General features: G+C 62.9%; 1 protein-coding gene across 1 annotated transcript in view; it reads right to left on the bottom strand.

Annotated features, from left to right (window-relative positions):
• Positions 1-13,929, bottom strand: part of scnm1 (sodium channel modifier 1) — a 37,715-nt gene extending 23,786 nt beyond the window's left edge. Inside the window, exons 1-2 of the mRNA XM_072494599.1 lie at positions 13,800-13,929; positions 3,081-3,250 (exon numbers count right to left, since the gene is read on the bottom strand). Coding sequence (XP_072350700.1) covers positions 3,081-3,162 — 82 coding nt within the window. The 5' untranslated portion in view covers positions 3,163-3,250; positions 13,800-13,929. The remainder of the gene's footprint in view (positions 1-3,080; positions 3,251-13,799) is intronic.
• Between the last annotated feature and the right edge of the window lie 3,015 nt (positions 13,930-16,944).

Consider the following 16,944-nt stretch of genomic DNA (forward strand, 5'->3'; position numbering starts at 1 on the left):
GGGAGGGGGTGTAGGAGCTGGAGGAGGTTACAGAGATTGGGAGGGGGTGTCGGGGCTGGAGGAGGTTACAGAGATAGGGAGGGGGTGTCGGGGCTGGAGGAGGTTACAGAGATAGGGAGGCTGTGTGGGGGCTGGAGGAGGTTACAGAGATAGGGAGGGGGTGTAGGGGCTGGAGGAGGTTACAGAGATAGGGAGGGGGGTGTAGGGGCTGGAGGAGGTTACAAAGATAGGGAGGGGGTGTAGGGGCTGGAGGAGCTTACAGAGATAGGGAGGGGGGTGTAGGGGCTGGAGGAGGTTACAAAGATAGGGAGGGGGTGTAGGGGCTGGAGGAGGTTACAGAGATAGGGAGGGGGTGTAGGAGCTGGAGGAGGTTACAGAGATAGGGAGGGGGTGTAGGGGCTGGAGGAGGTTACAGAGATAGGGAGGGGGTGTAGGGGCTGGAGGAGCTTACAGAGATAGGGAGGGGGGTGTAGGGGCTGGAGGAGGTTACAAAGATAGGGAGGGGGTGTAGGGGCTGGAGGAGGTTACAGAGATAGGGAGGGGGAGTAGGGGCTGGAGGAGGTTACAGAGATAGGGAGGGGGTGTAGGGGCTGGAGGAGGTTACAGAGATAGGGAGGGGGTGTAGGAGCTGGAGGAGGTTACAGAGATTGGGAGGGGGTGTAGGGGCTGGAGGAGGTTACAGAGATAGGGAGGGGGTGTCGGGGCTGGAGGTGGTTACAGAGATAGGGAGGGGGTGTAGGGGCTGGTGGAGGTTACAGAGATAGAGAGGGGGTGTCGGGGCTGGAGGTGGTTACAGAGATAGGGAGGGGGTGTAGGGGCTGGAGGAGGTTACAGAGATAGGGAGGGGGTGTAGGGCTGGAGGAGGTTACAGAGATAGGGAGGGGGTGTAGGGGCTGGAGGAGGTTACAGAGATAGGGGGGGGTGTAGGGGCTGGAGGAGGTTACAGAGATAGGGAGGGGGTGTAGGGGCTGGAGGAGGTTACAGAGATAGGGAGGGGGTGTGGGGGCTGGAGGAGGTTACAGAGATAGGGAGGGGGTGTAGGGGCTGGAGGAGGTTACAGAGATAGGGAGGGGGGTGTAGGGGCTGGAGGAGGTTACAAAGATAGGGAGGGGGTGTAGGGGCTGGAGGAGCTTACAGAGATAGGGAGGGGGGTGCAGGGGCTGGAGGAGGTTACAAAGATAGGGAGGGGGTGTAGGGGCTGGAGGAGGTTACAGAGATAGGGAGGGGGTGTAGGGGCTGGAGGAGGTTACAGAGATAGGGAGGGGGTGTAGGGACTGGAGGAGGTTACAAAGATAGGGAGGGGGTGTAGGGGCTGGAGGAGGTTACAGAGATAGGGAGGGGGTGTAGGGGCTGGAGGAGGTTACAGAGATAGGGAGGGGGTGTAGGGGCTGGAGGAGCTTACAGAGATAGGGAGGGGGGTGTAGGGGCTGGAGGAGGTTACAAAGATAGGGAGGGGGTGTCGGGGCTGGAGGAGGTTACAGAGATAGGGAGGGGGAGTAGGGGCTGGAGGGGGTTACAGAGATAGGGAGGGGGGTGTGGGGGCTAGAGGAGGTTACAGAGATAGGGAGGGGGTGTACGGGCTGGAGGAGGTTACAGAGATAGGGAGGGGGTGTAGGGGCTGGAGGAGGTTACAGAGATAGGGAGGGGGTGTAGGGGCTGGAGGAGGTTACAGAGACAGGGAGGGGGTGTAGGGGCTGGAGGTGGTTACAGAGATAGGGAGGGGGTGTATGGGCTGGAGGAGGTTACAGAGACAGGGAGGGGGTGTAGGGGCTGGAGGTGGTTACAGAGATAGGGAGGGGGTGTAGGGGCTGGAGGAGGTTACAGAGATAGGGAGGGGGTGTAGGGGCTGGAGGAGGTTACAGAGATAGGGAGGGGGTGTAGGGTCTGGAGGAGGTTACAGAGATAGGGAGGGGGTGTAGGGACTGGGGGAGGTTACAGAGAGAGGGAGGGGGTGTAGGGGCTGGAGCAGGTTACAGAGATAGGGAGGGAGTGTAGGGACTGGAGGAGGTTATAGAGATGGGGAAGGGGTGTCGGGGCTGGAGGAGGTTACAGAGATAGGGAGGGGGTGTAGGGACTGGAGGAGGTTACAGAGAGAGGGAGGGTTGTGGGGACTGGAGGAGGTTACAGAGATCGGGAGGGGGTGTAGGGGCTGGAGGAGGTTACAGAGACAGGGAGGGGGTGTAGGGGCTGGAGGTGGTTACAGAGATAGGGAGGGGGTGTACGGGCTGGAGGAGGTTACAGAGACAGGGAGGGGGTGTAGGGGCTGGAGGTGGTTACAGAGATAGGGAGGGGGTGTAGGGGCTGGAGGTGGTTACAGAGATAGGGAGGGGGTGTAGGGGCTGGAGGAGGTTACAGAGATAGGGAGGGGGTGTAGGGGCTGGAGGAGGTTACAGAGATAGGGAGGGGGTGTAGGGACTGGAGGAGGTTATAGAGATAGGGAAGGGGTGTCGGGGCTTGAGGAGGTTACAGAGATAGGGAGGGGGTGTAGGGGCTGGAGGAGGTTACAGAGATAGGGAGGGGGTGTAGGAGCTGGAGGAGGTTACAGAGATAGGGAGGGGGTGTAGGGACTGGGGGAGGTTACAGAGATAGGGAGGGGGTGTAGGGGCTGGAGGAGGTTACAGAGATAGGGAGGGTTGTGGGGACTGGAGGAGGTTACAGAGATAGGGAGGGGGGTGTAGAGACTGGGGGAGGTTACAGAGATAGGGAGGGGGTGTAGGGGTTGGAGGAGGTTACAGAGATAGGGAGGGGGTGTGGGGGCTGGAGGAGGTTACAGAGATAGGGAGGGGGGTGTAGGGACTGGGGGAGGTTACAGAGATAGGGAGGGGGTGTAGGGAATGGAGGAGGTTACAGAGATAGGGAGGGGTGTAGGGGCTGGAGGAGGTTACAGAGATAGGGAGGGGTGTAGGGGCTGGAGGAGGTTGCAGAGATAGGGAGGGGGTGTAGGGACTGGAGGAGGTTACAGAGATAGGGAGGGGGTGTAGGGGCTGGAGGAGGTTACAGAGAGAGGGAGGGTTGTGGGGACTGGAGGAGGTTACAGGGATTAACAGAATATTGGTACTCGACGGACCGTGCATCGTTACCTGCACGCGTTGCCTCCCAGGCAGGGTGCGATGTTGTTGGCTGCGTGTCGCTGGTCGAACTCTCTTCCACGACCCTTGGCATCTCGGTGATGCCTCCTGTCAGCGGTTGCCAATTTGTCGCCGGTGTGTTGCTGTGACCAGGCGCTGTCCTGCGGTCATCAGTCCCGGGCCTGTAACAGGCCAAGAAACTATCAGACGGCACCACAACACACTTCATCACCATGTCCCGATAGGAGCTTGACAGCGAATCAGAGTGGGGAGAGCACTGACTGATTGAGGGACAAACACGGCAGCCATTTTGTTTCAATATGGTGGCCATTTTGAGCCCTCACATCGGCCATTTTGTGCCAGAACGGTAGCCATTTTGTGTAAAGTGGTACAATGAGGCCAAGCGGCCATTGAATGTGCTTTACCCAACACTGTGCCTCAGCGGGTAATTCTCTCGACATTGTGTCTGAAGGCTTGAGAGACCTTTGAGCTCATAACAGAGGCCAATGCTCCCAGAGGGCCCCTCTCCAGCAGGGCGAGGGAGAAGGGGGGGGGGGGGGATCTTCATTTGGCCCCCATCCCTAATTGCCTCTTAAGGTGGTGGGTGAGCCGCCATCTTGAACCCGCTGCAGTCCCGTGCGGTGTAGGTACACCTTCCGTGCTGTTAGGGAGGGAGGATTCTGACCCCGGCGACAGTGAAGGAACGGCCGATATATTCCCGAGTCGGGATGGCGAGCGGCTCGGAGGGGGGAACTTGCAGGTGGGGGGGGGGGGGGGTGTTCCGGGTGTTCCCCGTGTGTCTGCTGCCCCCCCCTCGTCCTTCTAGACGGTAGGGGGTTTGGAAGGTGCTGTCGAAGGCGAGTGGCCGCGGTGCGTCTTGTAGACGGTGCACACGGCTGCCGCTGTGCGTTGGGGGGGGGGGGGGGGGGGGGGAGTGAATGTCGGTGGTTAGCGTGTCGATCGAGCGGGGCTGCTTTGTCCTGGATGGTGTCGAGCTTCTCGAGTGTTGTTGGGGGCCGCGCTCATCCAGGCGAGTGGAGAGTCTCCCATCGCACTCCTGACTCGTGTCCTTGTTGATGGTGGACAGGCTTTGGTGGGGGGGCCCTCTTTCTCATCTGTCGATCCTGGTGAATTGAGCAGTGGTGGGCGTGGCGTAGATCCTTGGACCCGCCACACTGCAACGCCAACAGGCTGTGTGTGGGGGGGGGGGGGGGGGGCAGAGGCGCCACCCGGTATCGCAAGGCCGACGGTTCAAAAATACTCTCCCAGAAATCCTGATATTGACGCTGGGGGTCAGCGAGCGTTTTCGCTCACGGACGGGGAACAGCACAGGAACAGCACCAGACAGCGTGTCTCTGGAAAGTGGGATAACTGAGGAGGCCTGTCAATGGAGATGACAAATCCAAGAGGGACTTCAGGAGAAACATCCGCAGAGCAGGCAGAACCAGCAGAATCCCGACACTGAAGAAGCAGGCCATTCGGCCCATTGAGCCTGCACCGTCCTTTTAAAAAGCACCCTATTTAGGCCCACGCCTCCAACTTGTCCCCGTAACCCCACCGAACCTTTGGACACTAAAGGGCAATTTATCACGGCCAATCCACCTAACCCGCACATCTTTGGACTGTGGGAGGAAACCGGAGCGCCCGGAGGAAACCCACGCGCACACGGGCAGAACGTGCAGACTCCACACAGTCATCCCGAGGGATATGAGGGGGGGGGGGGGGGGGCCTCGTGTGGAGCACGGACAGCACACGGGATCAGAGTGGCCGAATGGTGGGTTACTGGGCTGAGACCGGACCTCGCCCCCTGGCAGACAGGATACCGTACCGATATCGGGTACAGCGGGTGGTGTAGGGGCAGACAGAGAGGATACCGTACCGATATCGGGTACAGCGGGTGGTGTAGGGGCAGACAGACAGGATACCGTACCGATGTCGGGTACAGTGGGTGGTGTAGGGGCAGACAGAGAGGATACCGTACCGATATCGGGTACAGTGGGTGGTGTAGGGGCAGACAGAGAGGATACCGTACCAATGTCGGGTACAGCGGGTGGTGTAGGGGCAGACAGAGAGGATACCGTACCGATGTCGGGTACAGCGGGTGGTGTAGGGGCAGACAGAGAGGATACCGTACCGATGTCGGGTACAGTGGGTGGTGTAGGGGCAGACAGAGAGGATACCGTACCGATATCGGGTACAGTGGGTGGTGTAGGGGCAGACAGAGAGGATACCGTACCGATGTCGGGTACAGCGGGTGGTGTAGGGGCAGACAGAGAGGATACCGTACCGATGTCAGGTACAGCGGGTGGTGTAGGGGCAGACAGACAGGATACCATACCGATATCGGGTACAGCAGGTGGTGTAGGGGCAGACAGAGAGGATACCGTACCGATATCGGGTACAGCGGGTGGTGTAGGGGCAGACAGAGAGGATACCGTACCGATGTCGGGTACAGCGGGTGGTGTAGGGGCAGACAGAGAGGATACCGTACCGATATCGGGTACAGCGGGTGGTGTAGGGGCAGACAGAGAGGATACCGTACCGATGTCGGGTCCAGCGGGTGGTGTATGGGCAGACAGAGAGGATACCGTACCGATGTCGGGTACAGCGGGTGGTGTAGGGGCAGACAGACAGGATACCGCACCGATGTCGGGTACAGCGGGTGGTGTAGGGGCAGACAGACAGGATACCGCACCGATGTCGGGTACAGCGGGTGGTGTAGGGGCAGTCAGAGAGGATACCGTACCGATGTCGGGTACAGCGGGTGGTGTAGGGGCAGACAGAGAGGATACCGCACCGATATCGGGTACAGCGGGTGGTGAAGGGGCAGACAGAGAGGATACCGTCCCGATGTCGGGTACAGCGAGTGGTGTAGGGGCAGACAGAGAGGATACCGTACTGATATCGGGTACAGCGGGTGGTGTAGGGGCAGACCGAGAGGATACCGTACCGATGTCGGGTACAGCGGGTGGTGTAGGGGCAGACAGAGAGGATACCGTACCGATATCGGGTACAGCGGGTGGTGTAGGGGCAGACAGAGAGGATACCGTACCGATATCGGGTACAGCGGGTGGTGTAGGGGCAGACCGAGAGGATACCGTACCGATATCGGGTACAGCGGGTGGTGTAGGGGCAGACAGAGAGGATACCGTCCCGATGTCGGGTACAGCGGGTGGTGTAGGGGCAGACAGAGAGGATACCGTACTGATATCGGGTACAGCGGGTGGTGTAGGGGCAGACAGAGAGGATACCGTACCGATGTCGGGTACAGCGGGTGGTGTAGGGGCAGACAGAGAGGATACCGTACCGATATCGGGTACAGTGGGTGGTGTAGGCGCAGACAGAGAGGATACCGTACCGATGTCGGGTACAGCGGGTGGTGTGGGGGCAGACAGACAGGATACCGTACCGATATGGGGCACAGTGGGTGGTATAGGGGCAGACAGAGAGGATACCGCACCGATATCGGGTACAGCGGGTGGTGTAGGGGCAGTCAGAGAGGATACCGTACCGATGTCGGGTACAGCGGGTGGTGTGGGGGCAGACAGAGAGGATACCGTACCGATGTCGGGTACAGCGGGTGGTGTAGGGGCAGACAGAGAGGATACCGTACCGATGTCGGGTACAGCGGGTGGTGTGGGGGCAGACAGAGAGGATACCGTACCGATGTCGGGTCCAGCGGGTGGTGTACGGCAGACAGAGAGGATACCGTACCGATATCGGGTACAGCGGGTGGTGTAGGGGCAGACAGAGAGGATACCGTACCGATGTCGGGTACAGCGGGTGGTGTAGGGGCAGACAGAGAGGATACCGTACCGATGTCGGGTACAGCGGGTGGTGTGGGGGCAGACAGAGAGGATACCGTACCGATGTTGGGTACAGCGGGTGGTGTAGGGGCAGACAGAGAGGATACCGTACCGATGTCGGGTACAGCGGGTGGTGTAGGGGCAAACAGACAGGATACCGCACCGATGTCGGGTACAGCGGGTGGTGTAGGGGCAGTCAGAGAGGATACCGTACCGATGTCGGGTACAGCGGGTGGTGTAGGGGCAGTCAGAGAGAATACCGTACCGATGTCGGGTACAGCGGGTGGTGTAGGGGCAGACAGAGAGGATACCGTACCGATGTCGGGTACAGTGGGTGGTGTAGGGGCAGACAGAGAGGATACCGCACCGATATCGGGTACAGCGGGTGGTGTAGGGGCAGACCGAGAGGATACCGTACCGATGTCGGGTACAGCGGGTGGTGTAGGGGCAGACAGAGAAGATACCGTACCGATATCGGGTACAGCGGGTGGTGTAGGGGCAGACAGAGAGGATACCGTACCGATATCGGGTACAGCGGGTGGTGTAGGGGCAGACAGACAGGATACCGTACCGATGTCGGGTACAGCGGGTGGTGTAGGGGCAGTCAGAGAGGATACCGTACCGATATCGGGCACAGTGGGTGGTATAGGGGCAGTCAGAGAGGATACCGTACCGATATCGGGCACAGTGGGTGGTATAGGGGCAGACAGAGAGGATACCGTACCGATATCGGGTACAGCGGGTGGTGTAGGGGCAGACAGACAGGATACCGTACCGATGTCGGGTACAGCGGGTGATGTAGGGGCAGACAGACAGGATACCGTACTGATGCTGGGCACAGCGGGTGCTGTAGGGGCAGACAGAGAAGATACCGTACCGATGTCGGGTACAGCGGGTGGTGTGGGGGCAGACAGAGAGGATACCGTACCGATGTCGGGTACAGCGGGTGGTGTACGGCAGACAGAGAGGATACCGTACCGATATCGGGTACAGCGGGTGGTGTAGGGGCAGACAGAGAGGATACCGTACCGATGTCGGGTACAGCGGGTGGTGTAGGGGCAGACAGAGAGGATACCGTACCGATGTCGGGTACAGCGGGTGGTGTGGGGGCAGACAGAGAGGATACCGTACCGATGTTGGGTACAGCGGGTGGTGTAGGGGCAGACAGAGAGGATACCGTACCGATGTCGGGTACAGCGGGTGGTGTAGGGGCAAACAGACAGGATACCGCACCGATGTCGGGTACAGCGGGTGGTGTAGGGGCAGTCAGAGAGGATACCGTACCGATGTCGGGTACAGCGGGTGGTGTAGGGGCAGACAGAGAGGATACCGTACCGATATCGGGTACAGCGGGTGGTGTAGGGGCAGACAGAGAGGATACCGTACCGATATCGGGTACAGCGGGTGGTGTAGGGGCAGACAGACAGGATACCGTACCGATGTCGGGTACAGTGGGTGGTGTAGGGGCAGACAGAGAGGATACCGTACCGATATCGGGTACAGTGGGTGGTGTAGGGGCAGACAGAGAGGATACCGTACCAATGTCGGGTACAGCGGGTGGTGTAGGGGCAGACAGAGAGGATACCGTACCGATGTCGGGTACAGCGGGTGGTGTAGGGGCAGACAGAGAGGATACCGTACCGATGTCGGGTACAGTGGGTGGTGTAGGGGCAGACAGAGAGGATACCGTACCGATATCGGGTACAGTGGGTGGTGTAGGGGCAGACAGAGAGGATACCGTACCGATGTCGGGTACAGCGGGTGGTGTAGGGGCAGACAGAGAGGATACCGTACCGATGTCAGGTACAGCGGGTGGTGTAGGGGCAGACAGACAGGATACCATACCGATATCGGGTACAGCAGGTGGTGTAGGGGCAGACAGAGAGGATACCGTACCGATATCGGGTACAGCGGGTGGTGTAGGGGCAGACAGAGAGGATACCGTACCGATGTCGGGTACAGCGGGTGGTGTAGGGGCAGACAGAGAGGATACCGTACCGATATCGGGTACAGCGGGTGGTGTAGGGGCAGACAGAGAGGATACCGTACCGATGTCGGGTCCAGCGGGTGGTGTATGGGCAGACAGAGAGGATACCGTACCGATGTCGGGTACAGCGGGTGGTGTAGGGGCAGACAGAGAGGATACCGTACCGATGTCGGGTACAGTGGGTGGTGTAGGGGCAGACAGAGAGGATACCGTACCGATATCGGGTACAGTGGGTGGTGTAGGGGCAGACAGAGAGGATACCGTACCGATGTCGGGTACAGCGGGTGGTGTAGGGGCAGACAGAGAGGATACCGTACCGATGTCAGGTACAGCGGGTGGTGTAGGGGCAGACAGACAGGATACCATACCGATATCGGGTACAGCAGGTGGTGTAGGGGCAGACAGAGAGGATACCGTACCGATATCGGGTACAGCGGGTGGTGTAGGGGCAGACAGAGAGGATACCGTACCGATGTCGGGTACAGCGGGTGGTGTAGGGGCAGACAGAGAGGATACCGTACCGATATCGGGTACAGCGGGTGGTGTAGGGGCAGACAGAGAGGATACCGTACCGATGTCGGGTCCAGCGGGTGGTGTATGGGCAGACAGAGAGGATACCGTACCGATGTCGGGTACAGCGGGTGGTGTAGGGGCAGACAGACAGGATACCGCACCGATGTCGGGTACAGCGGGTGGTGTAGGGGCAGACAGACAGGATACCGCACCGATGTCGGGTACAGCGGGTGGTGTAGGGGCAGTCAGAGAGGATACCGTACCGATGTCGGGTACAGCGGGTGGTGTAGGGGCAGACAGAGAGGATACCGCACCGATATCGGGTACAGTGGGTGGTGAAGGGGCAGACAGAGAGGATACCGTCCCGATGTCGGGTACAGCGAGTGGTGTAGGGGCAGACAGAGAGGATACCGTACTGATATCGGGTACAGCGGGTGGTGTAGTGGCAGACCGAGAGGATACCGTACCGATGTCGGGTACAGCGGGTGGTGTAGGGGCAGACAGAGAGGATACCGTACCGATATCGGGTACAGCGGGTGGTGTAGGGGCAGACAGAGAGGATACCGTACCGATATCGGGTACAGCGGGTGGTGTAGGGGCAGACCGAGAGGATACCGTACCGATATCGGGTACAGCGGGTGGTGTAGGGGCAGACAGAGAGGATACCGTCCCGATGTCGGGTACAGCGGGTGGTGTAGGGGCAGACAGAGAGGATACCGTACTGATATCGGGTACAGCGGGTGGTGTAGGGGCAGACAGAGAGGATACCGTACCGATGTCGGGTACAGCGGGTGGTGTAGGGGCAGACAGAGAGGATACCGTACCGATATCGGGTACAGTGGGTGGTGTAGGCGCAGACAGAGAGGATACCGTACCGATGTCGGGTACAGCGGGTGGTGTGGGGGCAGACAGACAGGATACCGTACCGATATGGGGCACAGTGGGTGGTATAGGGGCAGACAGAGAGGATACCGCACCGATATCGGGTACAGCGGGTGGTGTAGGGGCAGTCAGAGAGGATACCGTACCGATGTCGGGTACAGCGGGTGGTGTGGGGGCAGACAGAGAGGATACCGTACCGATGTCGGGTACAGCGGGTGGTGTAGGGGCAGACAGAGAGGATACCGTACCGATGTCGGGTACAGCGGGTGGTGTGGGGGCAGACAGAGAGGATACCGTACCGATGTCGGGTCCAGCGGGTGGTGTACGGCAGACAGAGAGGATACCGTACCGATATCGGGTACAGCGGGTGGTGTAGGGGCAGACAGAGAGGATACCGTACCGATGTCGGGTACAGCGGGTGGTGTAGGGGCAGACAGAGAGGATACCGTACCGATGTCGGGTACAGCGGGTGGTGTGGGGGCAGACAGAGAGGATACCGTACCGATGTTGGGTACAGCGGGTGGTGTAGGGGCAGACAGAGAGGATTACCGTACCGATGTCGGGTACAGCGGGTGGTGTAGGGGCAAACAGACAGGATTACCGCACCGATGTCGGGTACAGCGGGTGGTGTAGGGGCAGTCAGAGAGGATACCGTACCGATGTCGGGTACAGCGGGTGGTGTAGGGGGCAGTCAGAGAGAATACCGTACCGATGTCGGGTACAGCGGGTGGTGTAGGGGCAGACAGAGAGGATACCGTACCGATGTCGGGTACAGTGGGTGGTGTAGGGGCAGACAGAGAGGATACCGCACCGATATCGGGTACAGCGGGTGGTGTAGGGGCAGACCGAGAGGATTACCGTACCGATGTCGGGTACAGCGGGTGGTGTAGGGGCAGACAGAGAAGATACCGTACCGATATCGGGTACAGCGGGTGGTGTAGGGGCAGACAGAGAGGATACCGTACCGATATCGGGTACAGCGGGTGGTGTAGGGGCAGACAGACAGGATACCGTACCGATGTCGGGTACAGCGGGTGGTGTAGGGGCAGTCAGAGAGGATACCGTACCGATATCGGGCACAGTGGGTGGTATAGGGGCAGTCAGAGAGGATACCGTACCGATATCGGGCACAGTGGGTGGTATAGGGGCAGACAGAGAGGATACCGTACCGATATCGGGTACAGCGGGTGGTGTAGGGGCAGACAGACAGGATACCGTACCGATGTCGGGTACAGCGGGTGATGTAGGGGCAGACAGACAGGATTACCGTACTGATGCTGGGCACAGCGGGTGCTGTAGGGGCAGACAGAGAAGATACCGTACCGATGTCGGGTACAGCGGGTGGTGTGGGGGCAGACAGAGAGGATACCGTACCGATGTCGGGTACAGCGGGTGGTGTACGGCAGACAGAGAGGATACCGTACCGATATCGGGTACAGCGGGTGGTGTAGGGGCAGACAGAGAGGATACCGTACCGATGTCGGGTACAGCGGGTGGTGTAGGGGCAGACAGAGAGGATACCGTACCGATGTCGGGTACAGCGGGTGGTGTGGGGGCAGACAGAGAGGATACCGTACCGATGTTGGGTACAGCGGGTGGTGTAGGGGCAGACAGAGAGGATACCGTACCGATGTCGGGTACAGCGGGTGGTGTAGGGGCAAACAGACAGGATACCGCACCGATGTCGGGTACAGCGGGTGGTGTAGGGGCAAGTCAGAGAGGATACCGTACCGATGTCGGGTACAGCGGGTGGTGTAGGGGCAGTCAGAGAATACCGTACCGATGTCGGGTACAGCGGGTGGTGTAGGGGCAGACAGAGAGGATACCGTACCGATGTCGGGTACAGTGGGTGGTGTAGGGGCAGACAGAGAGGATACCGCACCGATATCGGGTACAGCGGGTGGTGTAGGGGCAGACCGAGAGGATACCGTACCGATGTCGGGTACAGCGGGTGGTGTAGGGGCAGACAGAGAAGATACCGTACCGATATCGGGTACAGCGGGTGGTGTAGGGGCAGACAGAGAGGATACCGTACCGATATCGGGTACAGCGGGTGGTGTAGGGGCAGACAGACAGGATACCGTACCGATGTCGGGTACAGCGGGTGGTGTAGGGGCAGTCAGAGAGGATACCGTACCGATATCGGGCACAGTGGGTGGTATAGGGGCAGTCAGAGAGGATACCGTACCGATATCGGGCACAGTGGGTGGTATAGGGGCAGACAGAGAGGATACCGTACCGATATCGGGTACAGCGGGTGGTGTAGGGGCAGACAGACAGGATACCGTACCGATGTCGGGTACAGCGGGTGATGTAGGGGCAGACAGACAGGATACCGTACTGATGCTGGGCACAGCGGGTGCTGTAGGGGCAGACAGAGAAGATACCGTACCGATGTCGGGTACAGCGGGTGGTGTGGGGGCAGACAGAGAGGATACCGTACCGATGTCGGGTACAGCGGGTGGTGTACGGCAGACAGAGAGGATACCGTACCGATGTCGGGTACAGCGGGTGGTGTAGGGGCAGACAGACAGGATACCGTACCGATGTCGGGTCCAGCGGGTGGTGTAGGGGCAGACAGAGAGGATACCGTACCGATGTCGGGTACAGCGGGTGGTGTAGGGGCAGACAGAGAAGATACCGTACCGATGTCGGGTACAGCGGGTGGTGTACGGCAGACAGAGAGGATTACCGTACCGATGTCGGGTACAGCGGGTGGTGTAGGGGCAGACAGACAGGATACCGTACCGATGTAGGGTACAGCGGGTGGTGTAGGGGCAGACAGGATACCGTACCGATGTCGGGTACAGCGGGTGGTGTACGGCAGGACAGAGAGGATACCGTACCGATATCGGGTACAGCGGGTGGTGTAGGGGCAGACAGACAGGATACCGTACCGATGCCGGGTACAGCGGGTGGTGTACGGCAGACAGAGAGGATACCGTACCGATGTCGGGTACAGCGGGTGGTGTAGGGGCAGACAGAGAGGATACCGTACCGATATCGGGTACAGCGGGTGGTGTAGGGGCAGACAGACAGGATACCGTACCGATGTCGGGTACAGTGGGTGGTGTAGGGGCAGACAGAGAGGATACCGTCCCGATGTCGGGTACAGCGGGTGGTGTAGGGGCAGACAGAGAGGATACCGTACCGATATCGGGTACAGCGGGTGGTGTAGGGGCAGACAGGATACCGTACCGATGTCGGGTACAGCGGGTGGTGTAGGGGCAGACAGACAGGATACCGCACCGATGTCGGGTACAGCGGGTGGTGTATGGGCAGACAGACAGGATCCCGCACCGATGTCGGGTACAGCGGGTGGTGTAGGGGCTGACAGGATACCGCACCGATGTCGGGTACAGCGGGTGGTGTAGGGGCAGACAGAGAGGATACCGTACCGATGTCGGGTACAGCGGGTGGTGTAGGGGCAGACAGGATACCGCACCGATGTCGGGTACAGCGGGTGGTGTAGGGGCAGACAGAGAGGATACCGTACCGATGTCGGGTACAGCGGGTGGTGTAGGGGCAGACAGGATACCGTACCGATGTCGGGTGCAGCAGCTGTTGTAGGGGGGCCTCTCTCAGGAGGGCATGGTGGACAATCTTGCGGGTCTCTCTCAGCAGGGGCGCCGGCTCTGTCGGTCGCTGTACAGAAATAAAACAATTCATTAGTGACTGACGACGAGCGGACCGATTCAGCGGGTCCAGAGACAGAGAATGTAATTGCGATCTCTCACACATAGACACAACTAGAGAGAGAGGGGGGGGAGGAGAGAGGTGGGGGAGGAGGGGGGGGGGGAAGAGAGGGGGGGGGGAGGAGGGGGGGGGGGGAAGAGAGGGGGGGGGAAGAGAGGGGGGGAGGGGAGAGGGGAGAAAGTGGAGAGGGGGAGGGGAGGGGGGGGAGGGGAGGGGGGGAGGGGAGGGGAGGGGGGGAGGGGAGGGGAGGGGGGGGAGGGGAGGGGAGGGGGGGAGGGGAGGGGAGGGGGGGGAGGGGGGGGGAGGGGGGAGGGGGGGAGGGAGAGGGAGGGAGGGGGAGAGAGAGAGGGAGAGGGGGGAGGGAGGGGGAGGGGGAGAGAGGGGGGAGTAAGGGGAGAGAGGGGGGAGAGGGGGGAGGGAGGGGGGGAGAGGGGGGAGGGAGGGGGGGAGAGGGGGGAGGGAGGGGGGGGAGAGGGGGGAGGGAGGGGGGGAGAGGGGGGAGGGAGGGGGGGAGAGGGGGGAGGGAGGGGGGGAGAGGGGGGAGGGAGGGGGAGGGAGGGGGCAGAGGGGGGAGTAAGGGGACAGAGGGGGAGAGAGGGAGAATGGAGGGAGAATGGAGGGGGGGGGGAGGGGGAGTAAGGGGAGAGAGGGGAGATGGAGGGAGGGGGAGGGGGAGGGAGGGGGAGGGGGAGGAAGGGGGATGGGGAGGGAGGGGGAGGGGGAGAGGGAGGGGGAGAGGGAGGGGGAGGGGGAGGGAGGGGGAGGGGGAGGGGGGGAGGGGGGAGGGAGGGGGAGGGGGGGAGGGAGGGGGAGGGGGGGGGAGGGGGGGAGGGAGGGGGAGGGGGGGAGGGAGGGGGGGAGGGAGGGGGAGGGGGGGAGGGAGGGGGGGGGAGGGAGGGGGGGGGAGGGAGGGGGAGGGGGGGAGGGAGGGGGAGAGAGAGGGGGGAGGGAGGGGGAGAGAGAGGGGGGAGGGAGGGGGAGAGAGAGGGGGAGGAAGGGGGAGGGAGGGGGAGAGAGAGGGGGAGGGAGGGGGAGGGAGGGGGAGAGGGAGGGGGAGGGAGGGGGAGAGAGAGGGGGAGGGAGGGGGGGAGAGAGGGGAGGGAGGGGGAGAGAGAGGGGGAGGGAGGGGGAGAGAGAGGGGGAGGGAGGGGGAGAGAGAGGGGGAGGGAGGGGGAGAGAGAGGGGGAGAGAGAGGGGGAGGGAGGGGGAGAGAGAGGGGGATGGAGGGGGAGGGAGAGGGAGGGGGAGGGGGGGAGGGAGAGGGAGGGGGGGGAGAGGGAGGGGGGGGAGAGGGAGGGGGGAGGGAGGGAGGGAGGGGGGCGGGAGGGAGGGAGGGGGGGAGGGAGGGAGGGGAGGGGGGGGCGGGAGGGAGGGAGGGGGGGGAGGGAGGGAGGGGGAGGGGAGGGAGGGGGAGGAGGGAGGGGAGTAAGGAGAGGGAGGGGGGAGTAAGGGGAGGGAGGGGGGAGTAAAGGGGAGGGAGGGGGGAGTAAGGGGAGGGAGGGGGGAGTAAGGGGAGGGAGGGGGGAGGGAGGGGGGGAGTAAGGGGAGGGAGGGGGGAGGGAGGGGGGAGGGAGGGGGGGAGGGAGGGGGGAGGGAGGGGGAGAGAGAGGGGGAGGGAGGGGGAGAGGGGGTGGGAGGGGGAGAGAGAGGGGGAGGGAGGGGGGAGGGAGGGGGGAGGGAGGGGGGAGGGAGGGGGGAGGGAGGGGGAGAGAGAGGGGGGGAAAGGGGGGGAGGGGGAGGGAGGGAGGGGGAGGGAGGGGAGGTAGGGGAGGGGGAGGGAGGGGAGGGGGAGGGAGGGGAGGGGGAGGGAGGGGAGGGGGGAGGGAGGGGAGGGGGAGGGAGGGGAGGGGGGAGGGAGGGGGAGGGAGGGAGGGGGAGGGGGGAGGGAGGGGGAGGGAGGGGGAGGGGGGAGGGAGGGGGAGGGAGGGGGGAGGGGGGGAGGGAGGGGGAGGGAGGGGGAGGGGGGAGGGAGGGGGAGGGAGGGGGAGGGGGGAGGGAGGGGGAGGGAGGGGGGAGGGGGGAGGGAGGGGGAGGGAGGGGGAGGGAGGGAGGGAGGGAGGGGGGAGGGAGGGAGGGGGGAGGGAGGGAGGGAGGGGGGAGGGAGGGAGGGAGGGGGGAGGGAGGGAGGGAGGGAGGGGGGAGGGAGGGAGGGAGGGAGGGGGGAGGGAGGGAGGGAGGGGGGAGGGAGGAGGGGGGAGGGAGGGAGGGGGAGGGAGGGAGGGAGGCGGGAGGGAGGGAGGGAGGGGGGCGGGGAGGGAGGGAGGGAGGGGGGCGGGAGGGAGGGAGGGGGGCGGGAGGGAGGGAGGGAGGGGGGCGGGAGGGAGGGAGGGGGGCGGGAGGGAGGGAGGGGGGCGGGAGGGAGGGAGGGGGGCGGGAGGGAGGGGGGCGGGAGGGAGGGAGGGGGGGCGGGAGGGAGGGAGGGGGGGCGGGAGGGAGGGAGGGGGGGGCGGGAGGGAGGGGGGCGGGAGGGAGGGAGGGGGAGGGAGGGGGAGAGAGGGGGGAGTAAGGGGAGGGAGGGGGGGAGTAAGGGGAGGGAGGGGGGAGGGAGGGGGGAGAGAGGGGGGAGGGAGGGGGGAGGGAGGGGGGAGAGAGGGGGGAGAGAGGGGGGAGAGAGGGGGGAGAGAGGGGGGAGAGAGGGGGGAGAGAGGGGGGAGGGAGGGGGGAGGGAGGGGGGAGGGAGGGGGAGAGAGGGGGGAGGGAGGGGGAGAGAGGGGGGAGGGAGGGGGAGAGAGGGGGGAGGGAGGGGGAGAGAGGGGGAGGGAGGGGGGAGGGAGGGGGAGAGAGGGGGGGAGGGAGGGGAGGGAGGGGGGGGAGAGGGGGGAGGGAGGGGGAGGGAGGGGGAGGGAGGGGGGAGGGAGGGGGAGGGAGGGGGGAGGGAGGGGGGAGGGAGGGGGCAGAGGGGGGAGTAAGGGGACAGAGGGGGAGAGAGGGAGAATGGAGGGAGAAGGAGGGGGAGTAAGGGGAGAGAGGGGAGATGGAGGGAGGGGGAGGG

Source organism: Scyliorhinus torazame, unplaced genomic scaffold (genome assembly GCF_047496885.1).
Source record: "Scyliorhinus torazame isolate Kashiwa2021f unplaced genomic scaffold, sScyTor2.1 scaffold_700, whole genome shotgun sequence".
NCBI classification, from domain to species: Eukaryota; Metazoa; Chordata; class Chondrichthyes; order Carcharhiniformes; family Scyliorhinidae; genus Scyliorhinus; species Scyliorhinus torazame.